The sequence below is a fragment of the Mirounga leonina genome, unplaced genomic scaffold, assembly GCF_011800145.1.
Source record: "Mirounga leonina isolate KUSES-001 unplaced genomic scaffold, KU_Mleo_1.0 Mir_129, whole genome shotgun sequence".
In the NCBI taxonomy this organism is placed as follows: domain Eukaryota; kingdom Metazoa; phylum Chordata; class Mammalia; order Carnivora; family Phocidae; genus Mirounga; species Mirounga leonina.
The window spans coordinates 3,387,952-3,415,128 of record NW_023270323.1 but is presented as its reverse complement, the minus strand read 5'-3'; the positions used below and the strand labels follow the sequence as shown (position 1 = coordinate 3,415,128).

The window sequence follows — 27,177 nt, the reverse complement described above, 5'->3', positions numbered from 1 at the left end:
TGATCCAATCTGGCTTTAATCAACCCTAGATCAACATTTAGAAAGGCTCGATATGGAATTTGTAAGTGCCGAACTTAAGAAGGAGGTTGATAACACTTAAGCTAGGGGGACTCACAAAAAGGAGAAGCTCAGGTGAGAATAAAGTGCCAGGCTGACATGGAGGTGGCAGGTCAGAGGTTAAGGGGTTGTCTAATCTCTGTGACCTTTGACCCTATAATGGGAAAGGGCTGGATTCCTGAGCCAGGCCACATGAAGCTGATGTCTCTGTGTCTACCCACGTATCTCTCTAGACAATCTATGGATCACATTTCTGGCCATTTTTTTTCCAGCTATAATGGCCACATGTCCACTTGAGAACTCAAGATTTGCAAAAGTGTCTGAAGCTTCAAAGATAAAGAGAAGCTGACCTTTCAGAGGTCTAGGAAAAAAAAGGGTATGCTGGAAGCAGGGCACTCAAGACAAAAATATGTTGGGTGTCTTCTTTCTATTGCACAATTCTCCTCCAGGTCAGACATTGATAAAGTCAAGCGCACCAGAAAAAGCATATTTACCTCATATTTTCTTTCCTGTGTACAGTCACATACATTTCGTAGACTCTCCCTTGGGGAATGGCCCCAGCGGGAATCAGCAAGCTTACTCCTGAATAGCAAAAGAGAAAAGCAGTCACATAAGACCTATGAATCAAAAGGAAACTTCACAGAATGCCTTTGAAGGAAGTGAAAGGGAATGAGGAGATTTTGTGGCCATGTAGCCACAAGCCTGCGTTTTCTCTAAAGACATGTAAATAGTCATAGCTGCCCTGCCTTCCTTCCTTATTGGCCTTATTTGTTAACACAGCTCCCTCTGAACTGTTATGGAATTACTCAAAGGAATGATGTCATTTTTTTAAACTCTTGTTTTATTTAAGGAATAGACAGATGGTTCCCCTGTTGTTTTCCTTGTAAAATGAGGGGAAAACCAACAACCGCTCTTAAAATTTCAAACAGCTGTAAATGATGCATCGTTTCTAATTTAAGAAAAAAAAATCCCCACAAAATTCAAAGTGAGGGAAATGCTAACCTCCATGATATCAAAAAACATTTATTTCTGAAATATCTGGTTAGCATCAGTGTTTTTCCGTAACAGAAAAATAATTGGTGAACAACTTCTTTCATCATGCATAACTCTAGAAAATGAACGAGACAACTGCTAGTTTTGAGTCATGGCAGGCCAAGCAGGTTTTTACGTAGTTGCTAACTGATACCATTTTGTAGGCCTAGGGGATCGAGCTTTGTTCTAAATTAACTGGGCCTACAGCGGTGCTTCTCGGTTTGAGCTTGTATCAGAATCACCTGGAGGGCTTGCTGAAACACACATCGCCAGGTCCCACGTTCAGGGTTTCTGACTCAGGGGGCCCAGAGAATGCGTACGTCCCGTCGGCTGCCAGGTGACACCAATCAATGATGGTGGTCCGTGGACACACTGTAAGCAGCTGCTTGCACCACAGCGGCATCATCACGAAGAATAATTCAGGGTGGGCAGCACCCTGACGATACTTGTCTCCATGATTTTATTCCAATGAATGGGGCTTCTTTTCAGCTCAATAAAAATTTATGGAGCACCGTGGTGAGTATCATGTCTGGCAGAACCGTGAATGCCAGGAAGTGAAAGACCGTGTTCCTGTCTTCGAGTAACTTATAATTTAATTAGCGAGGACATGGAATATGCCAAATGAGCAGAGGGCAATAAGGAAACTTGCCCGACCGTGTTGGGAAGTCCCAAGAATAAAGACTGGAGAGCGAAGGAGGAACAGTTATTCAAAGGCCTTTGTGTGACTGGTTGAAAATGAGTCTTGGCCTTCTGGAGAAGAAAAGTTAACATCAGAGCTGTGGTGCTGTGGGAAGCAGAATGTTATCCTCGGGCATAGAATAGTTTGCTGAGGCACAGAGTGGACGCAGGAAGACCACTCATGAGCCTACCAACCCTTGGCATTTTTATTTTTTTCTAATGGAAACAATTACATGTACCTTTATGTTATAGGAATGAAATAAAACTATGAATGTAAAGTAATAAGTGTAAGGCCTGACACAGATTAGGTAACTTATTGTAAAATAACGTTTGTAAATCACCACTGCCTAGTACATGGAAAGTATTTACTACATGCTACCTCCCTCCTTTCCACTTAAGCAGCTTTTATAATAATTCATATATGAAAAAATGACAGGTGTAGAAATGGGAAGGAAAGGTAGAATCCAGTGAATATCATGAAAAAAAAAAAACTGCCTTGAGAGTAATATCATGTTTAAACAATAAAAGAACAATAGAGTATATTTTGATCTATTTATTTGATAGACTTTAAAAAAATATATTTTTAGGTTCATGATTTTAAAGAGCATACAATAGCATGAGAATTAAAGAGAAAAAGGTGAAAAAAGTATATATAATGTATGATCTCAGCTATGTAAAATGTATAGATAAAAGGAAAAATGATATTCCATTAAGGATTTGAATTTATTAAAATGCACTTTTAAAGGGATGGTATGACAAATTGGCAAGGCAATGAAATGGGGGACTGAATAAGAGAAAGAATCAAAGACGAGTTCATATTCAGATCTGCAGATCCACTTGTTCTGTATAGTACTTGGCTGTATGGCTATTTACACATTATATTATTTTCTTATGCTACATGAGGACTTTAGGTCAATCAAATTGTTTCTTAGTGCTGTATCTGCAAAATACTCAGTCTTGTCCAAAAGAGCGAAGATAGATTCACAGAGGAATCCATTAACCCTCTTAGGACCAATAGACGTAAACCCCTTCCTGATTAATGAATATCAAACTTTAATCAAACATTATCAGTCACTCACTTAAATTCACCTTGTAAGACCTTTATGAGACTTATCTTCTAGAAGCAGGTAACTAAATGATAAGCTGAAAATTCAATTATACTACAAATACACACTACACATAATAAGGCTGTGATTCCAGACAGATCTATCAGAAGTGGGAGTGAGTACCTTACAAATACCTTGAGGTTGAAGACTGTGTAATAAAGAGTTAATAAATGAAGATCTGATGTCTACCATGATGTCCTCTGACCTGAAAATTAGTATTCTGAAGTATTGCTTCCTACAGTAAATTGGAAGCTACCCAACTAATATGTTTTCTAATTAATTTGTCCTTTTAAAGTGTGATGACAACAGTGAGCACTTCTGGCTTGCCGTTGCCTTCTGAAGCTCTAGTACAAAGAAGGTCAATGACAGTTCTAAATTATACCTTGGCAGAAGGTTGTGAGTATAATATTTTTAGAGGAAGCATTTTCAGAGTCGGTTGGAGAAAGATGAATGGTTTTGCTGATTTTGTCTGAAGCAATGTTGATTTACATCGAAAGTGGATTTGGGTTAGATTAGTCTACAACTAACTTTTTAGGCCTCATGAAAACAAACAAGTGAAAAAGATTTGGGTACAAAAATATGTTTTCAAGATCTATGTAATTTAAACGTCTAGGAATTACCTGAATTGGGAACAATAAGGTGACCCCCCAGAGAGTTGAAGGTGCCAAACGCCGTACAGGATGGGTCAGTCTGCCTTGCTAGACTCTGATTCTTCACATTGAGGGCCTCGTTCTCCAACAAGGATTGGGTCATCTGAGGAGACAGCTTTGATGCAAACTCAGAGAGGTCATCTTGGGGGGTGACTGCACCTGAGGTGTTGTAGACTTTGATTTTCAGGTTGGGCAGTGGATCCAGAATTGGAGAGTTAGTCATTGGGATTTTGTCTGAGACATCATGCAAAGCATAGACGGGTCCTCTGTACATGGCTGCAGCCGATGTGAGGTCTGGGGGTACCACCAGGAGATCTGAGTCAGAAAGAGAAAGGAAGTCCATTTGCATTCTCCATTCAGGCTACTTCTATTTAGTCAGGCTCCCCCCTGACACTTTCTGAGCCAAAAACAAATGAACTCAGTCAATATTAGAGATGTATAGACTCTAAGGTTCTGTTGAAAACAGGGCAATGAGATTACTGTGATCCATTTTATTATTGGCTACAAACAAAGAGACAAGTTAATTCTAAATTTTGCTTTCAAGTCTACTCATTGCCCCTAAGGTATTTATCTATTTCAACAGACTGGATTTCAAGACAGTGATCCCCACTCAGTGACTTAGGTAATAGTTTCCCTTGTCTATACTGGATTTGAGGTCATCCATCTGTACACCACTCCATTCGTATCAACGCAAGCGGTCTTGTCAAGAGGCCAAAAAAAAAAAAAAAGAAAAAAAAAGAAAAAGGAGATGTAAGAAATCAGTCAACCAATCTGTGTGGTCTTTTAAAGTGAAAGTTTTTAAAAGTATGACAGAGAAACCTGTTAAGAAAAAAAAATGATTTGTGCACCTTGCCTCCTCTGGTTGGTTATATGAATGAAGTCAACAGGATAATGAATAAAACAGACCCAAATCCATGTCTTCATGGAGCTTATGTTCGAGCCGAACAACATGACCTGAACGTCACTGATTCTGACACCACACGGGGAGGCTGCTGACGTGCCTAAACTGCAGGTGTGAAGTGCAATGTTAACTGACCTTGTCTCGCTGCCTTGATGTTCACAGGCTGAAAGCCTCCATTGAGTGCCGAGGAGTCAATGATATCAGACTCAAAGTCGCGATGGTTCTTGCGATACACAAATAGGGCCACCACTACAGAAATGGCCAGGCAAACTATCACGGCTATCACAATGCCGACATACAGAGCAACATCATCTGAGTCAGGAGCAGCTGGGGAGGACAAGGAAACATCAGACCAACTGCTTAGAGAAATTTCCCACAGTACACATCCATATTGCTGTAATTTTTTCAGACATTTATTGCCTTTTTTTATAGGTTAATTTCAAATCTATTTCAAAAGCTGTATAAAACGACTGTGGCCTTTCAGTGGAAAATTATCTCTGATTTCTTTTTCTTTCTCACTCTGCATCTATCCACCCACTAATCTATCTTAAATTGGGCAGCATAACAGACCATTTATTAGAAGGCATAAAAAGAAACTGGAACTGAAACCATCCCAACCCACAGGGAAAAAAACAAAGTTCATTACCAGTTTCAGGTGAAAAAGTTTGGAAGGCTGCTTTGAATTCACTGATATTTCCCCAAAAACATAAACATAAATACTGTTAGAAATATCTGGCATGTCCTGAATCTGTGTATTTATTGAACTAGAATATTTTTCTAAGTATCATTCCAAGTCATAAAATCACTTTCCGTAACAGTCTTCTCACTTTCCCCTAAATCAAGGAAGGGGTGGCTGGGAATGGTGTACGTAACTAAGCAAAACAAATATTAGAAGCAAACATGTTGGGTTTAAAAGGTGTGCTTTCAGAAGACCCAGATCTGGGAAGCAGAGGTCAATGCCGATAACTCCAGGCTTTTGATATGGATTCGGTATTACATCTGAGAACCGTGAGCTTCTCATGGTCACTGGTCAGAGATTTACATTTGAACTACTCGTTACTGAATCAAATATGTCTAGATGGTGCACTGAGTACCATAAAGGCCTGGTTAAGTGATCAAAAAGGTCAGACTACCCCAGAAGGCAATTAAGCATTTGACCAACACAGTGTGCAGTCAGTTGGGGGTCTGTTTCTGGGTAAAGCCAGAGGAAAATGCCTGTAAATGTTGCATATTGCCTTGGTGGTGTAGAACATGCTTCGATCCAACCCCAAAAGGTGATAGAAGCTGATAAATGAAAAAAAACGAACAAGATGGAACCTTTCCAAGAACTTCCCAGGCACCTTTAAGTCTGTTTTTAGTTTTGTGTGACCCACAAACATTTTCAGCAAAGTTAACCAAAGCTTTTCCAATCACTGTAAAAGAGGAGATTAGACTGGTATTTCAGGGGGTCAAGAACAGCCTTTTTCTGCTCTATTTTATATACACATGCATTTTGGGGGCAGGGAATTTTCAGATATCTAAGTCCCAGGGCCTCCTAAGAGTTGAGGAGCCATGATTCTGTCCTAAGACACACAGCCACATAGTGGGCAAATGACTTGTCATGCAGATTGCCAATGGCTCACCCAAACTCTGGGGTCTTTGACATGTTTCTTTGACACATGGACAGTATAAAGGAATTCCCTGTTGGCTACTGCTCCATCTCTTTTGGCATTTTGTGTTTAAACGCACTGTATGTGAGAGGTTTTGGGTTTTTTTTGGGGGGGGGTTGTTTGTTTTTTTACTATTATCTTTCCCAAAGTTTCCAGAATATCCGCTTTCCCATCCATCATGTCGATATCAACAGATCTTTTCAGAATCCCAATGACAGCTCAAACCTTCCCGATTGCGTGAGCACTGCTTTCTGAGCCTGGACCGCACTGTGCAGCTGGGCAGTATTCAAGCCCCTGCTGCAGCCTTCTCAACTCCAGCCAGAATATTCTATCTAAATCCTTACGGTTTTACTTTACCAGGCTGTAATTACTTCCCCAACCTGAATGTTTCCTAACTCAACAGATCTGCCTTTTCTCACCCCTTTACTATTTAGCATTGGAACCAGGCCTGTTATTAGATCAGCATATTTCATGATATGGTTTGTCAGCTATTGGGATTGAATGGCAGACTGATAGATTGGAAAGCTGGCGGTGGCTTAAAATGACCCTCCTTTCTTCTCTTCGGCAGTGAAAATCTAATTTGTTTTTCATGTTAGAATATATTAGGCGCCTATTTCCTGTGTGCACATCTGTGATCCAAAGAAAGGTAAACTTGAACTGGGGGCAATCACGTTAAATGATTATTCAGCAACATAAAAACCAAACATCAAACTTACAAGAAAATCCATATTCATTCTGGGTTCTCTGTTCAGTTGAAATAGGATAAAGGAAACCTTGAAAGGAACAAAAAATGAAACAAAAATGGGAACAAAATCAAATTAATGAGGGAAACAAAGTAAGAAGCATGAAAAATGGTTTAATTGAAAGAAAAGGAAAAGAAACCTGTGGTCCTTTAAGATTCTGGTTCAGTACAGAATTATGATTTCGCATCTCCTGTCTGCTCTGGAGCCTCACCAAGAATTAATAAGTAGGCAGATTGAATTTCAGAGCAAAACTGGTCTCGAGTCACTAACTTTGGAGTGCTTAAAGTCTTTCTTTTATTGAGCATAAACTCTAATGGATCTAATTTATTTCAGACATCAAGGGTCATTAGCATAAGGAAAATCTTTTTTCCTTATCCCTGCCATATGCTTTAATTCCCAGGACATATTCAGCAAGGCTCTAAGCAGTTTTTTTCTTTTTTATTTAATCATAACAGCTTGCTCTTGGTCTAAAAGAACTAAAGGAGACCTGTCATCATTGGTCAAAGGTTAAATACCCATTTACTGAGCTGAGCGGAGACCACCCTTCTTCCCTCCATCTCAAAATCACTTTTTGGAATTTTGGTTGTTTCTTGTCCCTCCATTTAAAAGGAATCCAATAGGTTCTGCCTAGGGACTGAGCAGTTTGTCAATGCAATGGAAACTGGATGCTTTTTATTTGAAATCATTCAAAAATCAATAGGGCCTAGAGGTTATAAGGTTATTTATTTTAGGGCTTCAGAGGAATAGTATAAATTGAGAGAAATAAAAACCTCATCTCAACAATAAATGCAGAGATAACACTAGCAGTTTTATTTTTCTTTCTTTTTAATATATGGCAAGGTAGGAAAGATGATGATGATGATGATGATGATGATGATGATGATGATGATGATAAAAATAATGTCAAGAAGAAGACTGGGAGAAAACATTTAAAATGTGGAATACAAATTTTTGAAATGAAAAATCTATACAAAATTTAGAAGTGTAACTTATAACTGGCATCCCGAGTTTCCTAATATTTAATATTCTGCAACATACAAATGGATCAAATGATACAGTACCAATGGATTAATCAAATCAAAATGAGTAAGAATCATATGAATTAAACTTTCCTGGTAATACTCAAGGACAAAAAAAATGTAGAGAATCTGCAAGAATCACAATTAATTGGTTCAAAATTCAAGGTCTGTCATGCTCTAATACTAAAGGTAACTCTAAATCGTGCCTCAGGTAGATCCTCTGTAGTTTGCAGAACACTCAGTTCTTACAAGCTATTTACCTATTTTGGGGAACTAATTCTGCGGAAACATGCAGTGCTACCTTAATGAAAGAGAGGTTTGCTGTAGCACAGACAAGTTTGCTCTGAATTAATTTTTAATGCTTTATTTTAGAGCAATGATTGCAGCCTCCTACTCAGTTTTATAAATATTATATTCCTTATTCCAGTTGTCTGAGTCCATGTATTAGGTTTGATTTTCATTTTTAAACACTTCTGTCTGGTAATAACCTTTTTCCATTTGTATTCTGTGAACTCAATAAAAGGACATCTGGGACATATACAGGCACTGGAAGAAAGGTGATTTATTTTCAAACCCAAAGACTTCAGACCATACGAGTTCACTGCCAGCAGAAGAGATAAGGTGACTGGTGTCCCCACTGTGGTAGGGAGGGTGTTAAGTAGAGGGATGTCAAAAGATTCATTTGTTGCAGGTTAGGAGGCCTGGAAGCTAGTGTAAAATAGGACATCTGGGGTTGGTCTGATGTTCACCTTGAAGATTTTGTTAAGAATCAGCGTGGCCTGCTGGAGTGAGCAGGAGAATTGTATCTTACAGAGGGAGAAGGTTACCTCCAGAGAGCTACAACATGGTCGGAAATTTCTCCCTGTGAAGCAGTTCTGGGCATGCCTTGGCTTTTGTCTCCATTTCCCAACAGAATCCCTGTTCTTGACAGGCAGAGCGAGGAATAATAAAAAGGAACGTTATAATTTCGATTTTAATCTCAGCTTCTCCATATTTATGTAGATCTACACAACTCAATAAATATTTTGGTGACTTATGTATTCATCTGAGACTTCTATTTCATTCTAGGCACAGACCTGGAATTCATTCACTCATTCATTCGTCTAACAAATACTTTTGAGCCCATGCCCACGTATATACACTGGGTTCTATTCTAGGCATGGGGGTGCTCGCTTCGGCAACACATATACTAATATTCTAGGCATGGAGTACCATGACAGACAAGATGGGAAAAGTCCCTGCTTATGCTTTAGTTTAACAGAAACTAAACAAGTAAAAATAATAAATAAGAACAATTCAAATGCTGAAAAAATTTCTTTTGAAAAATAGAACAAAAGAACGTAACATGACTGGAGATAAAGGGATGAACAACTTAGGAAATCAGGGAGCAATTTTCTTTTGAAATGGGATTTGAGGGGCGCCTGGGTGGCTCAGTCGGTTAAGTGTCCGAGTCTTGATTTCAGCTCAGGTCATGATTTCAGGGTTGTGAGATGGAGCCCTGGGTGTGGAGCTCAGAGCTCAGCAGGGACTCTGCCCCTCCCCCTGCTCTCTCTCTCTCTCTCTCTCTCAAATAAATAAATAAATCTTCAGAAAAAATGGGATTTGAGCTGAAACTTGAACAATGAGAAAGGATCAGCCAAGCTGAGATCAGGAGGGAACAATGGTCCAGAGAGGGACAGTAAATGCGGGAGTCCTGACATAAAAATGGAGTGGTGGGAGGGACGTGAGTGAGAAGAAGAGGGATGAGGCAGGCTCAGAGGGGTGAGGAACAGCCACACGCAGGCCTGGTGGGCCATGATGCAGCATTTTGATTTTATCCTAAAAGAGACAAAAATCCTGTGATCGAATGTAATTTTGAAAAGAGTGCTTTGGTTTTTCTCTAGATAATGGGAAGCAAAGGGAGCAAAATGACAGGGTTTTATGGGTGGTTTCTGTGACACATGGCTTGGGAGATGTCTATCAATAGGTCTTTCAATACAGTTGATGAAGTGTTTGCATTTGAGGCCGTTCTAAAATAAAATAGAAATTTAAAAATATGAAAGCCTCACTGTTAGTTATTAGTTATTCCTCATAGCCGATGAGGCCCAATCTAGCCAAACTCTTATTTTCCTACATGGGGAAATTTAAAACAGACCAGAGTATTAAGTATACTCACTAATGGCTCAACTCCCCAATTTACTCTGTTATGGAAACACTGATAAAGAGTTTTGGAAGGCAACTCTATAAAACTTTTTCCATCCTTTTCAAAACACTTCTACAACTACAGAGCTAAAACATCACTTAGGAGGTTGGGAATCAGAAAAGAAGGGGATTACTGTTCCATCCCCTAAACGAGGGGAACAGAGAATCACTTTTTAGAGTTTGTTTTTACGCTTCTCCATCTGATCCATCTCTCACGGAACAACAGGGGACATTTTCCTCAGCTAATGAGGTGACCCTGCTGGGAGCAGTCCTAGCAATAATGAAAAATAACATCTCTGGCCGAACCCAGTGCAAAATAATTGTTTTTCGTGTCCCAGTCAACAGCCCGGCTCGTAAGTTAGGGATTTCAGTTAGCTCTCCTACTACTTGAAAGAAAGCCATCAAAAAAGGCACCAGGGCTCTTGGCCAAGGCGGTGAAACTGAGCTTTTCATTTTTCAGTTTGAATCCTAGCTCTGCTGCTTCCTTAACTGTGACAGCCTGGTCAAACCGCTTTGCTTTTCTACGTCTCAGTGTTCTAATCCGTGTAAGGGAACACGAGTCTTCACTCCCACAGAACTGAGGAAAGGATAAATGAGATCTGTGAAGGGCTGGTCCATGGAAGCAATCGATAAATGACAACTCTATCAAAAGCATTATGATGCACATTGTAAGTATACGAAGACTCTAGGTTCTTAAGGGATTTTATTTGTAGAGTCAACTCGGCCCATTATTTAAAGAGTGACCTTAGAAAATTCGTTTGAATTTCAGGTTCCTTAGTTATGACAGAGACAAAGAGCCCAGTTTTTCGGAGAAACCATGAGCAATGCACTCTTTTAAATACTGTATAATCTTTCACACTCTCCTTGAAAGAGGTTTATGGCCTTTGTGGCTTCTGGCAGCCATAGAGTGGCATGCTTCAGAGGCAAATTTCCAGGGCCAGAGTGCAATTTGATGCTAAAACAGTTTCTCAACGAGAGATGGTGCCGCTTCTAAAGGGGCTGTTTGGAATTGGGGCAGGGGAGGTGTTTTTTTGGTTGTCCTAATGATTAGGGAGTTGTTTGTGGTACTTAGTGGGTGAGGGCCAAAGATACGGAATGTCCTGCAATTAGAACGATCTAATGGAAGGACCATTGGGAAGAAAACGCACCTCCATTTGTGACGACTTCCAAAACCATGGCTCTTGGACTGCTAGAAGGAGCAAAGGCATGGGGCTCCGGGAAAGATGTAAGACTTGTCCCCCTGGTTGTGAGGCCCTCCATAAGTGCATCTAGGGGAGGCCAGCCCCAGAGTGGGGCTTCTGCTATGGGAAATGCTCATGCCCCATGACCTCCTTTAGGAATTGTTAAAAATAAATGCAAAGTAATTTTAAAGAATGTTTATTTTTCAATGGAGAGATTGTCCTGATCTGGGAGAAAAGGGACTGGAAGAAGTCTGATTGTGCAGAGCCACTTTAAGTGAAGACCTAAATAGTCTGGAAACTGAAGCAAGAGGAGGATGTAATTAAAGAGTTAGTGAAATGCTCCTTATGCTAGAAAACACCTCACAGTTGCTCAAAACAGCATTTGAAGAGGTTATCTAGTTCAATCGTTTTCAGGTGAGGAAACTGAGTCCCAAAGGTGAGAAATGATATTTTAAAGTAACCGAAAGTGTTGCGATTAAAATTTGGCTTCCACCCTCCCATCAATTAAGATGGCATTGTCCGACTCTGGGTGGCCGCACTCAGAGCTGTGTGGATTGTCCATGTGGATTGTTAGTCTAACAACGTTCCAGCTGACGGTGGTAAAGTGACTGGGGAAAGGAGTGCCTTTTTCTAATTTCACAGGGTCATCCTTGAGACTGGAGGTGGGGTTGCCCATATTTTTCAGCTGATGTTCCACTATTATAAAAGAGGAGAGCCCATGCCCACGTGTCTTAAAAAGGAAAGCAAACTTTCCTTGGTTTTACACTGTAGTAAGTAACATCGAGTTATCCTCAAGTACATGGCTCATAATTGTGCAATAATTGCCTGAACACAGTCTATTTGGTGGGTTTATATTTGGGAACTCTCAGAAACTAAGTCAGGAACTATACATAAATCTTCATTTCTCCAATACACAGCAACAGTTTTGATTTTTCTAGTCTTTTAAAAATTTTTCTTTTCATGTGAAACAGATAATAGACAATAGCCAAAATTATCATGAACGTATGATTAGCTTTTTAAGAAAGAGAATACAGACTGCTTTTATGCCATAAATACTATTTTAGTAGAAAAAATTATCAAGCAAATATGCTGATGTGAGAAATGCCTGAACCTCTGCATATCACTGCAATTCCTTAAAATCAAGTCTATGCCCTTCCTAACTCACAAACTCCCAGGAGTTAAAACAGATCATTGATCAGAATTTTCTATTCTAACACCTTTCTGTCTGTCTGCAGACTAAGGAGCCAGAGCATAGAGCTGTGAAGGGACTTGCCTAACATCACAAAGCTGGTGAACCAGCAACGCAAGGGTCAGATCCCAGTTCTCTGGCTACAGCCTCGACGGTATATGTAAGTACGGTGTGGGCAGTAATTAGTACATTTAAATGAGGAGCGACAAGGCTATAATAGAAAAGGACTTGATATGTTCATGGCTTAATTTGCAATTTGGTTATTGAAATGAGGTAATGCTAATTATTTCAACTATAAAACACCTCTTCATTGGAAACGTTATCATTGATATTCATGAGAAAGCTAAAAGAAGAGATTTTGCTGCTTGAACGAAACAGCTTCCAAACAGCGTCTTTTGTTTCAAGTGTGGGGCAAGCAAAGAGGGACGCTGAACTTGGGAGTTTCTACTCTGAAGTAACTGCAGAGCCATGCTGGAATGATGTATCATAAATGTATGACAATCGCATTGTATTTGGCACAAAATGTTACAAAAAATAAATATTTAAAAGAGAAACATAATTCCTTTCAAAAAAGATGCCAACAGGAAAAAAGGAATAAACACCAATAATTGCAGGGACACTACACATTGGAAGAAAATCATATTTTAGAGCAATAAAAGCTGACAACCATTTGCTTCCAGCCTCCAAGAGCCCACAGGAAAAAAGGCTTACTATACCACGAGCCAGATTTGGGTTCTTAGTTGGCTCTCATGTTAACTTGTGGGCTGTTTCAGTTCTATGCCTCAGTTTCTTTCTTTGCAAAATAGGGTTCTTAGTGGAGGATTAGCAAAAGTTCTACTTATAAGGTCATTTTTTGTGTATTTTGAGTTTAATTATATTGAAACAAGTCATTTTGCTTTAGGCTGGCCAGCAGATCACAGCAGATTGGAGTCAGAAGCAACTTATGCCAGGGCTTAAAGTCAGTACGTTAGATGGAAAGTGAACAAAATTAAAAATTAGTTCTGAAATTCCTTTAAGTTAAAACATACATGATAGGGCGCCTGGGTGGCTCAGTTGGTTAAGCGACTGCCTTCGGCTCAGGTCATGATCCTGGAGTCCCGGGATCGAGTCCCGCATCGGGCTCCCTGCTCGGCGGGGAGTCTGCCTCTCCCTCTGACCCTCCCCCCTCTCATGTGCTCTCTCTCATTCTCTCTCTCTCAAATAAATAAATAAAATCTTTAAAAAAAACCCATACATGATAGAGTAATTTTTTTAATTTAATGAATCAATAATTTTTATGCCCTTCAAAGTTTGAGAACCCCTGAGGCAGATTTAAGGAACACCTATAAGGAAAGTCTAGATGTACTTATCCAAGAATTAAAACTCTTTCTTCACATTTGCTATGGAATCTCTAGTCAAAAGGGAGGTGGGTGGAGTTTTATAAGGTGTTCCTGCTTGCCCTCAAGGTTTACTCAATATATTTCAATACAGAGCTGCTTCTATTACCTTAATACATGTAAATAGATTTTATGATACTGTGAGGATTAAATAGAGGATTAATTTGTATCTTATATGTGGGCTAGTATGTAAGTTATAAATATAACTCAATTATAGTTTATAAGAGCATTAAGTCTGTTCTATAAAAGTGCATGTTTTTAAATAATCAAGTTTCTGGTTAGTTTTAGCATATTTATGCATCTGAAGTTTACCAAACCACTTCATAAGATTTGTCCTTATTTTTATGATCCTAGCATTAGAAAAATCTCTATTCCCCATGCATTTTCCCCCTCTCCTTGACCCGGCTGCTCGATCTTTCTTTTTGCTGGTGACTTTACATACAGCCAAAATATGTGATTTTTCTCACATTTCTTCCGATGCAAATGCTCTTATTAAAAATCTCAAGGGCCATTCAAAATAAACGTGTCCAGATTTTGTTTTCTTCCTTTTAGGTTGGTTCTTATCTAGCAAGCCCATCAGGACCGCACTAATGATGTCAAAGGTCAGGTCTGTCAAAGACACTCATGGTCATTTATTATAATTTACCACTCTTCTGAGGGCTTATTTATTGACAGGGGCTTAAGGAACTCCAAATAAATGAATACATAAATCCTAGGACATGACAACAAAAATTGAAAAGAACATTTGCTTATCACTGATGTCAGTTATCTAAATTGCCATGGTCACCCCCCATCCCCCAGCATCACAGGACAGTGGGCCACACCTCACAAAATTCATCCACAGCCCGTTCCTATGGTAACAGCCGCGCCCTTCTGAACATGAACAGCAGGGAATTAACATCCCAGGATGTAAAGGTCTTCTCTCATGACTCACAGTGGATGAAGAAGGAACGTCTGAAATTTCACCCAACAGTTGAGTCAGATCAAACCTGCAGATCAGCTGCCTAAGTGTTTCTAATGCAGTAGACTCTCTCCTCATCAATGCTCCTGAAGAATAATACACTATCAAATTCAACAGCAATGATACTGTAATTCATGGTGATGAAGATGCCTGACAGAAAAAGTAAAAGGAGGAAGCGTGCTGAAGCCGAGGCTGGTCTGTAGGATACCATCACCCTAGCGGCTGGGGTTTTAGGCAAAAAGAATACTTAAGCAAAAGCGCTGGTCCGGCAGGGACGTGACCTTGGAGGAGTCTCGGCTTTGCTGTGGTTGTGGAAGTTGGGACCCTTCTTGATTCCCTTGGAGTTTCCTTTCCATCCTAGAAGCTGAAGACCTTGCCCTTGTCCTGTCGCACTGATTTGCTTGGGGCCCCCATAGGTGTTCGGCAGGTTTCTGTGGGCTAAACTTTCTAACCACATCCCTGCTTTCAAAAACAGGAAAATGTTTTAGCAGAAGGGAAAGACGCTAAAGCAAACCGCACTTACTACACCGGAGGCGGCAGAGCACCGTGTTGGGCAGCCAGAATATTTACAGAATATTTATTTGCCGGCTGGGACACCACGCATAGCAAGGATGATACAAACACAGCTATGACATCAGCTTCTTCCAAACTGTAGATAAAAGCACTCACTGTCTGACACTCACAATTACTCTTTCCTATCAAATTGCTGTGCTGACAAGAATCTCACTGGAAACTGACTAGCACCTTCTCAAATGCCTACCAGGCGGTTATAAACACATCATTCTCAAGTCAAGAAGAGACTATTTGTAAAGGTAAATCATTTCCCCACATTAAACAAACGTAGGATTCCAGGGGTCCTGGTATGCAGTGTGTCCACACCACAATTTACACAGAGTTCTGCCGCTTCCTCTGTACGTGAGAATTAATGGAAGCGCTATGTGACATGTAAATTTTTTAATGAGTAGAAAGTGCTAAATTTGCAGACTGCATAACATTTTAATTTCCCAAAGTCAGGAAGTTCACTGATGCAGACACAATTCCAGGCAGTTCTTATTTGTAAATTGTTATTTTTAATTTGTCTACTGTGCCATAAACCCTCTTCAGCAAGAAGGAATTCTAAATTCAGATCTGAACTGTGAACACCCCTATGTGGGACTCTAATCTTTGAATGGGATTAAAAAGTAAAGTCCAGAGGAATGGCTGCAGTCATGTAATAATCCGAGTATATTCATAAATACATACGAAACACCAGGTCTGGACCAAGCTATGTACATAGTTTTGGATTGCTGTTTTCTAAAGGAAGAGGGAAGCATGGATTAAACCATTATATGCCAACCATGACAAAGTAGATCTTACCAGAAGTTCATTATAGAGATTGTAAAAGTTAAGAGTTATTAGGTCTTGGTAGTATCATTTTATTTCAACATAAAATGTAAACATGGTTATTGGCTTAGCATTTTGGGCGATTTTCAAGTGCTTTTTTCTTCTTCTGTATCTCTTTTTCTCTGTGTCCAGTTTCTCTCCATCTCTCTCCTCCCTGCCGCCTTTTCTCTCCCTCTCTCTGTGCTTGGAACCATTTTATGGAAATCCAATTTCAAAACTGTATTGTAGAACCAGGGGCTGCTTTTATATACTTTTAGAAATGATATAAAGAAACCTAAATGGGCAGACAGCATAACGGACTTTCCAATACTGCCTTCTGAATAAGATACACTATTCTGTAGTATTATTAAGTAAAAACAGGGAAATCCATTAAGTTTCTCATATCAGGCATGTGTGTTTAGTTATTTTCAATAGTAAAAAATATCCCAAGTTATCTACCCTTTCTTTTTGGATGCAATCCATACCATTTAACATACCTAAGGTGTCCAGTTTTTTTATTCTTTAATTTTTATTTATTTTTTAAAATTAACAATGTGCTTATAAACCAAAAAGGTCCAACTTCATTCTGGGACAATAATTGACTCTGATGTCTTCTTTAATAATGCATTACCGTGAAATAACACAACTTTTTGAGGTTCTTAATTTGAATGTAGGGTCTCCAGTGTGGGAACTACTTTTTCAGGCCAATGAGCGTATATCCAGTGTAACATATACATGATATATTTCATACTTCAGTATCAACTAATGTGTATGGATGGCCTAAAAAATGTAGTGGAGCTTCTGAAATTGCTTAAAGACCATGCCCTTGTTTCACAAATGAAATTACACAGCATCTCGTAATGAATGCAATTCATCACTTTAAGAATAAGTGTGCTTGCAACGACAGAGTGATATGTGTATAATAGGCAACTGGGAAATAATGCAAAACTGTAACTCAGTTCCAAATCCCCATGTCTTTGAAATCCTTTTATATATACCCTTGATCTACTGGTTGTAAGTAACTCTTGCCACCCCAGGGTTTCTATACAACTGGGGGTTATGCAAATCTCTTATGCAAATACTTTTTTGGTAATCAAATTTTAATCAAATCTAATTTGAATCAATGGGACCAATTTTCTAGGACAAGTCATTGATATCGCTATTTCTCAAATCCCAAGATTCCTGCTTCCAAGATCATACAGTTGTTCTAGCCAATCTTCAACATCTCTTTTTTAGAAAGTCATTTACAATATGAACATAATGAAAAGCCAAGTATAAAGAACACAGTGAATAAAAAGCATATTGAGGAAGAAAGAAATTACTTGCAATCTCACTGGTCAAAAATAAATGCATATGTTTCATTCCTCTTTTTCCTAAGCTTACTTTTACATAGTTATGACTAAATGCATTTGTAAGTCCATATTCTGCTTTTCCATGTTAAACCATCAAAAACATTTTAGTGGCTGTATGATATTCCACCTTATGTAAGTGCCATATTATTATTTAACCACTGCTCTAATACTGGATTTTCAGGTTTCACATTTTTTTTTACAATAAATTATAAAGAATGTAAAGCATAATTGGCATTTATCTTCTTAGGTATTTAGATTAATTTCTTACAATTTATTCATTAAAGTAGGATTACTGGACCAAAGGGTATAAACAATTTTGAAGCCCTTAACTAATATTGTCAAATTGCTTCCCCAAATAATTGTAAAAAGTTGCATTCCCATTAGCAAAATACAAGAGACTGCACTTTGCACATTTGCTAACACTTAGCATTATTATACCTTTAAAATATCCAATCATCTTGTAAGAAACCCTCGAAGATTTTGATGAAAAATTTCATTTGACATCGGGGAACCACGTATTTTCTAAAGTGTTTGAAACACAAAACTGCGAGTGTGGTAAAAAATTTAGAAAAGTTTTGATTACTTACTCTGTAGAAAATTAAATATTGTAAAAACTATAGAGTCTAAGAAAAACAAACACCTAAATTAAAACTATGAGCAATACCAATCTCTGGCATGTGTTACTTAGGCATAATGGGAGATGAAGCTGAATTAATAATGGCCTAATTAGACAGTCAAAGCTATTTTAAAATAAAGTTTGCACTATACTGTTAAGTTCCACTTTCTAGGTTTCAGTCTTTCTCTATAATTATGGATTTAAGTATGTCTCTCCTAAACAGTATCAAATGGGATTTTTTTACTACAACTTTCAATTTTGAACCTCTTTTAACAGGTAAATTTAATTCATTTACATGGTTACCCCTGACATATGATGATCCTTTGTCTATACCATCTTTCTTTTTTTTTTTTAATTTTTATTTATTTGACAGAGAGAGAGACAGCGAGAGAGGGAACACAAGCAGGGGGAGAGGGAGAGGGAGAAGCAGGCCTCCCGCAGAGCAGGGAGCCCGACGCGGGGCTCGATCCCAGGACTCCGGGATCATGACCTGAGCCGAAGGCAGATGCTTAATGACTGAGCCACCCAGGCACCCCTGTCTGTCCCATCTTAACTACTGTTTTCATTTACTATGATTTTTTGTTGTTGTTGTTCCTTTCCTGCCCTTAAAAATCTTATTTTGAATTTATACACCCACCTTTTATGTGTGTAGTTAGGCTTACTATTTTAATTGGTAAACTTGAATCAATGGAATTGAATGCAAATAGTGTTATTTTTTTTACTGAACACTATATGGAAATTAGAAAAATTTAACTCAGATCACACTTTCCCATATTCCGTGTTAAGGCTGTCAATAATTTACTTCCATCTTTATTTTCTGTCTCTTCATTGGTCTCTCTTTTTTAAAGAATCAATTTTTATTTTATATTTTTAGTAGTTTACTCAGTGAGAGTTTGTGAATTGTAAGCCCTCTCCATTTCAATTGTCTGAAAATCTTTTAAATTTTGCTCTCTTGAGCAAATTTGGATATTCTCATTCTCTTCTACATGTGTTTTAACCTCCCTTTTATATAATCACTTACTTTATCCTTCTTCCCTGTAGTCTAAGAAGTTTCATGGGATCAACATTCCAGTTGACTAATTTTCCCTTCAGCTGTATCCAAAGTTGTCTCTGATTTGATTTTTAACCTCCCACTGAGTTTTAACTTTCAATTGTTTACCTTTCTAGGCATTCATTTGATTTTTCCCCAAATCTGTCTATCCTTTTTAGAATATTCTATTCTTGCATTTGTGCTTATATATCTTTTAAAAATACAGTTTGTCTTTTTACTTTTATTTACTTTATAGTCTCACTCAGATTGCTCTGAGTCCATGTTATGAGAGTGCTAAGTAACTCACTCACTGTGTTGTGCACTCTCTCTTGCAGCAGATTGTTCCCTTGGGTGATGTGAAACTTCGTATTGTAATCTCATTTCCAGGAGCGGGCTATTTTTGTCAGAGACCAATGCACTTGGGTTGTGGAAAGAACTCAAGAGAATGGCTTGTTGTTTGCTTCTGCTGGTACCCTAAAAGTTTCAGCAACTATGTTAATTACATATCTTTTGTTTTTTTATTCCCTTAGTACTGTATTTTAGACTCCATAGCAGATCTGGGTATAGGACTGTGGTTTTATTATAGGTTTTATTTAAGTGAAGATTTCATTTTTATTTTCTCTGTCATGAATTTTCCTGTGGCTTCCCTGGGCTGGTGGGTAAAAATTTTCTATTCAAAGGGCTTTATTCAAAGGGCTCTAGATTTCAACTCTCAGCCTCAGGCTTGTGCAAATTCTGGGCCTCGGCCTCTATGCCAAAACAAAACCTCTAACTCCCAATCCCTAGGATTTACATCCATAGCCAATGCCCCTCTGGATTATTCTGGTATCCACTCATGCAGTTACCTCTCTAGTTTTGAGTTCCTATTTTATTTTGATGATTTGAGGATTTCTCTATCTTTCAAATTTGACTCATTCTTTCTCAGACACACATATACACACACTCCATACATGTGCATATGTATATTTTTTAAGTTTTAATATTTTACCCAATATTTCTGCATATTTTGAGTCAAAGTTATTTGTATTGAGGGAGGTGGTTAAGGAAGGAATGTGCCTGAATATGACTGTTTTGAACACATTACTGAATAAGAATTGACAGTAATATGCTCTACATATTTCACATTGTATTGCTCTTAAGTATCAATTTGGCTTTTAAAATATACTACACTACATTGTCTAGGTTTCTGAATGCTACTTACCTCTATTATAAACTCTGAATTTCTCCTACCTAGCAGCATGTCTACATTTATATCAGAGTCATTTGTATACAATTTCAAGTAGGAATACAATTTCAGACGTATAGCATACTTGGTTCAATGGTAACTAGCTTTATTTTGAGATAAACATTGCAATGTTGATGAAAGACTATTAATGCCTCAAAGACACTAATTCTCCTAAAGTAAGTAAACATTAAATGATAATTCTTAATTGTCAATTGCAACTTTCTGGCTGTCTTTATTACCTCCAATCTATTTCTTTTTTTTTAAGATTTTATTTCTTTGACAGAGAGAGACACAGCGAGAGAGGGAACACAAGCAGGGGGAGTGGGAGAGGGAGAAGCAGGCTCCCCGCTGAGCAGGGAGACCGCCCCGGGGCTCGATCCCAGGACCCTGGAATCATGACCTGAGTGGAAGGTTGACGCTTAATGACTGAGCCACCCAGGCGCCCCGTCCTCCAATCTATTTCTTAATATACACCTCATCCTTCTTGCAAACTGAGTACTTTCACTACTAGAAAGCCTTTGTTTTCCAAAATAAGGACCAAGAGCAGTATTATTTCTTTGCAAGACTTTGGTGCAATGCTATGCCAGAAATACCCAGCTTACTGGTAAGTAGAAAGTATAACTTTCACTGTAAAATACTATCATTACACAGTGCAGCACTATCTCTGTGGTTTTTATCACTGAGGAAATCAATAGCACAGACAATTTTCTGTTGCTCTAGAGTAGATATAGGAGGGCAGATGAAAGAGTTTATTGACTTAGTAGGGCTGTTACTATAGCAAATCAGAATTGTAAAAGGAAATAGCTTTTTAACTGACTGATTTTAATCCAAACACTCAAATGTTTCAGTCTAACAAGAGACTTGATAAAAAATAAACAAACAAAAGAAAACAACAAAACCCTCTCTTGTAGCCTTGTTCCCTTTCCTGATTTATACAACCACTTCATGCCATCATTACTGACAAATGGCCATACATTAAACAAAAAACTCTATTAGCGTCATAAGAAACAAGCTGGATGCTAAGGGGATGCTATGTCATGAAAGTCTTAATTTGCATATGTCATGTTTGTATTTGACAAATGTCATAATTTAGTAGATGTCATTTTGTGTAACCAATTAAAGGCCGAAAGTTCCATCTTGCAGCATTGTATTTCTTATTAAATAGGTTGCTTTGGGAATTTTAAAATATGCACAATAGAAGCAATAGTGTTAAATCACCCAAAGTTGAAATACAGTATTGAGAGAGGGAGAGAGGGAGAGAGATGAGGGACAGGGGGGAGAGAGAGAGAGAGAGAGACTTCAAATATTGTTACTTTTTGATCATATGAATCAATTTGTTCTCCACTAAAAGAAGAATATTAAATTATAAAAATGTTAAAAAGAAGAATAACTTGGTGTGTGCTGTTTTTATTTTAATCCTCAACTCAAACTCATGCTTAGAGGAACAAACCCTGTATCTCTGGATTAATGGTTAGGAAAACAGCTATATTCTTTTCATTCTTGCATTTCTAATAGGAACTTGGTGAGATACACAGTAGCAGTCTGAAACTCATAACCAGAAGCTGTGCTTTACACTCAGTAGCTGCCAATTCTCAAAGAAAGCAACATACTGTGGACAGAAAAATAAGCCTGTAGGATTTTTATTCTGTGTCAGCAACGTCATTACTTATTTGTATTTTAAGTAAGGGTTTCTTTTTCAAGGGCCTTGTGTGTATAGACACTGGAAGGGAAACAGAACTTCATAAATGTGGTGAAAGTGAAATATTTTATTCTTAAATGATAAATATAAATACTTCTACACAAATATATGTGGTTCCTTGTGTTCTGCAAGCAATGTTAATATGTTATAATAAATGTCAACATCTCGTGGCTCTTAGTTAAGATCCAAAGATAGCATCCATTCATCTCTATAGGTGTGATATCAGAACAATTTTTACTACCTTAATTCATGGTCATGTAAGATGGTAAATTTTGTATATCTTAGGGCTCCTAAAAGGGGTAAGAGTTTGCAAGTATGGAAATCAAACTACCATCTCATTAAGAAAAGCTAAGAAACGAAGTCATGAAAAATGGGGAATATTTAGCCTACTCACCCATTATATTCCCGAGCCAATCTTCTATACTCATTTTTAAAATTTTTGTTTTTATTAATATTGCTTCCTTAAACAAATATTAACACAAACCTAGCATTTTCAAGGACTTGTGGAGATGCTCCCACTAAGCATTTGCTGTAAATTGGTAAATCTATCTGCAGGACCGTTTCCTGTGCTTTATATGTATTTCACATTCATGGACATTGGTTCGGTAATGGTCATGAATTAGGAATAAATAGCTTATTTTTTCGAAGTCATGTGATTCTACTCTGAAGAGTTTAGGGTGCCCTTTTATTAATTCAAATAAAACTACGGAATGGTTCCTTGGTCTGGAAAGAGTGACAGTTTCCCCATGGATATGACTAAATCACTCTTTGCTCATGAGAACACAATATTGTGTATGTCATTTGTTAACTGGACAGTTATTATTCATTCTGGTTCCTGGGGAATTAGCTCTCTCAATTCTGAGACAGAGATAGTATACTGGCATATTACTGCATTTTTTTGTTTTGTTCGGAATTCTTAATTTCTAATATTTCCAAGAAATCCAAATGGTTAAACCTCAGGCCTCGCACCTGCCTTTTGTTTGTTCAAATTGACTTACTCTGCATGCAAAGCCCATCAGTGCAGTTCTTGGATTGCAAGACGAGGCCATCACAGTCCTTGCCTCCGTTCTTGGGGGCGGGCGCCGTGCACTCCCTCCTGCGCCAGTGCGTGCACTCGGTCCCACAGGTAGACCACTTGCTCCATGAAGTCCACCTGCCGTCCACTGCCACGCACACACACACAAAACCCAGCAGAAGGTCAGAGGGAGAAGCAGCTACTTGAGGGGGGAAGGGAGTAGAGCTCACGTGTAGATAAAACAAAACAAAACTGAAGAAGATGTCCCATCAAGGAGTACTGCACCCATGTCCACTACTGGGAAGTGAGCATGCGTGACATACATCATGAGGGTTCTGTGAACTTTCCTTCCTGGGGGCGTGACTGTGTCCTTACTGACCAAGCCACGGAATCGCTTCAAGGGAGACGCAGAAACCGAAGTTGTCACCAGGAGCTGGTGAGGACCAGGAGGCACATAAAAGTAGATCATGATGGAGCCTTTTTTTTTTTTTTTTTTTTTTTTCTGTTAGAAGGGAAGCTTTTGGATTTTGCTTTGAGATTTAGGGGACCTCTTTTTAGATCCAAGATTTCTTCATGCATAGTGTCATGTGGGCAGTGCAAGTAAACTTGTGTGTTGATATGGAGAAGAGGTTGGTATAATGGAGAAGACGACTATCTGTCCACTCACTGACTCATCCTTCCATGCATCCATCCATCCATACCTATCATCTATCTATCTATCTATCTATCATCCATGTCTTAAATACTCTTTTCATTTTACTTTTTTATCCAGGCAGCTTGATTCTGTTGAGCCCTTCTGCAATGCTTTGTTGAAATGACTATGTTATTTTCCATATATTATTTGATAATTCTATTCATTATTTGATGACATATATATTTCTATTTTTATTTTACAAATAATATTTACATATATTCCTATTTTTTTTACTGTGATTCAGTCATTTAGAATTGACTAACTTTCTCCCTAATTTTTGTTGCTGGCTTGTTAGTAATCGCAATGATACTGAGCTGATATATCTCTATCTTAAAACACACAGCTTAAATTCTAAGTTGAAAAAAATACAGTAAATTTCACTAAAGTCACACTTAAAATGCATTCTTTAAAAATTCTTATTTAAATAGGACAAGAATATTAAAAAGCAGTTAAATTAAAAAAATTTCCTGAAGTACATAAATAATTATGATTATCTAGAATTCAATATAAAACAATGTCAAACATCATTTATTGAACATCTACTATACATAACATCTTACACTTATATATTCATAGTAATTATATCCATTTTAATAGCTACATAGTTTAGGAAATCCATAGATTTCATATTCAAATTATTGTGTAAATATATTATGTATAATGTGTATAGAGATATAAACATGCCCATATAAAAAATGATGAAAGCATTAATATTTCAATCATCCAGAGTTGGCTATTTAAGCAACTCTCAGCTATTTGGAGAAAAGACATTTGCTTTGACCTAGATCATCCTAAGGTACACACACACACACACACACACACACACACACTTTTATTTCAACTCAAAATGCTCAATGCATTTTTAATTGTAGAAGTCAATACCTAGATAAAATATAGGAGAGTATAAGGTAAAATATTGAAATTCTAAACCTAGCTAAGTGTCAAAATTTGTTACACAAACAAAATCTCCCAAAGGGATACTGTTTGGATATTTGAAAATGGACACTTAGGAATACAAAATATAGATTATATTTTTCTCCACAGTTCATTCCTATAACCCATCTCTGATAAACTATCTATTAAAGGATGGATAAGACAAAAAGTAAGCTAAATAAAGAGAAGTAAGGAGACTGTTTCTAAATAACAAAATCACAAAAAAATAAAATACAAATAAATAATGAAATTGATAATGTAATAGCTACCCCAATGGAATGCACTGAATTTATGGATTATTTAAAAAAAATTTTAGCTTAACTTTTTAATATATTATATAATTAAGCATTTTAGTTGGTTTTGAGTTTGGCAAATACCACCTTCAATTTGCCTAGGGTAAGAGCTGGTAACAATATGAGACAGCGAAAAAAATGCTCAGTGGCAGAGGGATGCAATCGCGCTATAGGTACCACTGCAAATAACAAAAATAGGTGACCAACGTGTGCAGATAATAAAGAGCTGACTGTATTGTATTTTCAAAATCCATTAGCCCATGTGTCACAAAGCTTTGCCTTCCTTTTAATTCATTCCAAATGTTTTGTTTGCCCTTGTCCAGAAACTGACATCAAATATCAAATATTTCAATCTAAAACATTTTCTAAATTTTAATTCCAATAATGTCCATGGCTGTCTGAAGATCAAGTGTTGTATTCCTAAAATGTGTGGCTTTCAGTGCTGCCTAAATCCCTTGAATTACAGAACCTATAATCTTGGCTCCAGCAGTTTTGTTGAGTAATAGAGAATGATCATGTCCCTAAGTGTTTAATCTCCTGTTTTATTCTATTTTGCATGTTTGGGTAATAAATTTAAGTACTGTTTTGGGGAAAAATACTTGATTTCTCAGCAGTGTAAGCATTGAATGGTATGATAGATATAAATAATGTTTATCACACATTCAGGTCAAGAATAAGGCTTTGTGTACATGCCCTAAAACATATTCCTAGAATGAGAGGACACGTTTGGAATGAGAACGCTGGTTTATTTACCTGGGCATAAGGTGGTACAGGCTATTTTCTGCACACTCTGCCCTTCACAGAAGGCACCACCATTGAGTGGTGCTGGGTTGGTGCAGGTCCTTGTGCGTTTCTGATACCCTCGTCCACAGCGGCTATTACACACAGACCATTCTGTCCAGGTGGACCAGCCACCATTGACTGGAAGGAGGTAAATACAAAATGTGAATTACATGTGTGTTCATGCACACAGAGATACACAAACTACACACAACACATAAACAAAAACTCATCTGCTAAGTGACCATAAAAAAAATAAAAAATTTCAAAGCTAGAAGAGAACTGGAGCATCATTTCATTCAAAGTATTATCAAAGAGCAGAAGAATCTAAGCATAGAGATAAATAAAATGAATTACCCAAATTTACTCACCTACTCAGAAAAGTAAATAGAACTGTATTCTATTTTCCTTGGCTAGTGTTCTTAAAAATATATATTCCCCTTACCTAGTCAAGCTCCAAAAATTATTTTTGACAGCTTATCACAAATAATAAATGTTTACATCCTTATGCCAAGGCTGCAGGTGGATCTGAAGCATGAGAACTGAATAAAATCATGTAGCTTTTTCTTAATAGCAGATGACTGATCAGTTTTCTTTAGCATATGTAAACTTTACAACCCTTTAAGGACTTGTAGTCAGTTTCAATAACCCAGTGAACCTGGTTAAAAAATAAAGTCTTGATATTGCTAGATTTTAAACGAATCGAGTAGCTATTTGATTGAATTGGCAATTAGTTTATGTAATTGAAATGGACACCCATGCTGTGTGTAAAGGCTCACTATGGTGTTTGATGGAGAGTTCAGGATAGGTATGACTATAAAACCTACATTCTGACGCTATGTTCACTATTCATCTCTGGAGATCTCCTTCTAGAAAATACTCTGATATATTTTAATATTTACATTATGTGAGTTGAGATTCAATTATTGTAATTAAGCATTTGCTTGCTGGTAGTTAAAACTTGACACAACGAGAATGAGTGTCTGCCTCCTGATCATAAAGAGGGCTAGACATTCGGGCAGCACACACCTTCTAGGTGCACATCATATGCCCGACATCTCCTCTTCTAGAAACCTATGCAATGGGAAATCATCATGAATGTGTTATATATACAGACACAGACAAGAGTGCTTTTGCATCGCAGTTATTTTCTATATAAAGATAAATACTTGTAAACAACTGTAATGTTCAACAATAGGAAAATGGTAAAGTAGATACCTGTTCATGTGATTGACACGTAGGCAGCCTTTAGAAATGGTGCTAGAGAAGTCTATTTAATAATATATGACTATTTCAGCATTATGTTTAAAGTAAAAATATATTTATACCCCCTTATTTTAAAATCTTATCTATGCATAGAAAATGCCAGTAGTATGCATATCAACCTTTTTGAAAGCTATTTTTGAATGACAAGATGACAGGATTATGGGCATTTTCTTCTTTGACCTTTTCTGT

The 27,177-nt window shown here is 37.7% G+C and overlaps 1 protein-coding gene across 1 annotated transcript in view; it reads right to left on the bottom strand.

The window, feature by feature from the left end:
- The window catches only part of UNC5C (unc-5 netrin receptor C), a 344,363-nt gene that overhangs the window by 37,113 nt on the left and 280,073 nt on the right, over positions 1-27,177 (bottom strand). The window contains exons 6-11 of the mRNA XM_035004478.1: positions 25,696-25,863; positions 23,006-23,170; positions 6,790-6,846; positions 4,560-4,751; positions 3,494-3,838; positions 552-639 (exon numbers count right to left, since the gene is read on the bottom strand). Coding sequence (XP_034860369.1) covers positions 552-639; positions 3,494-3,838; positions 4,560-4,751; positions 6,790-6,846; positions 23,006-23,170; positions 25,696-25,863 — 1,015 coding nt within the window. The remainder of the gene's footprint in view (positions 1-551; positions 640-3,493; positions 3,839-4,559; positions 4,752-6,789; positions 6,847-23,005; positions 23,171-25,695; positions 25,864-27,177) is intronic.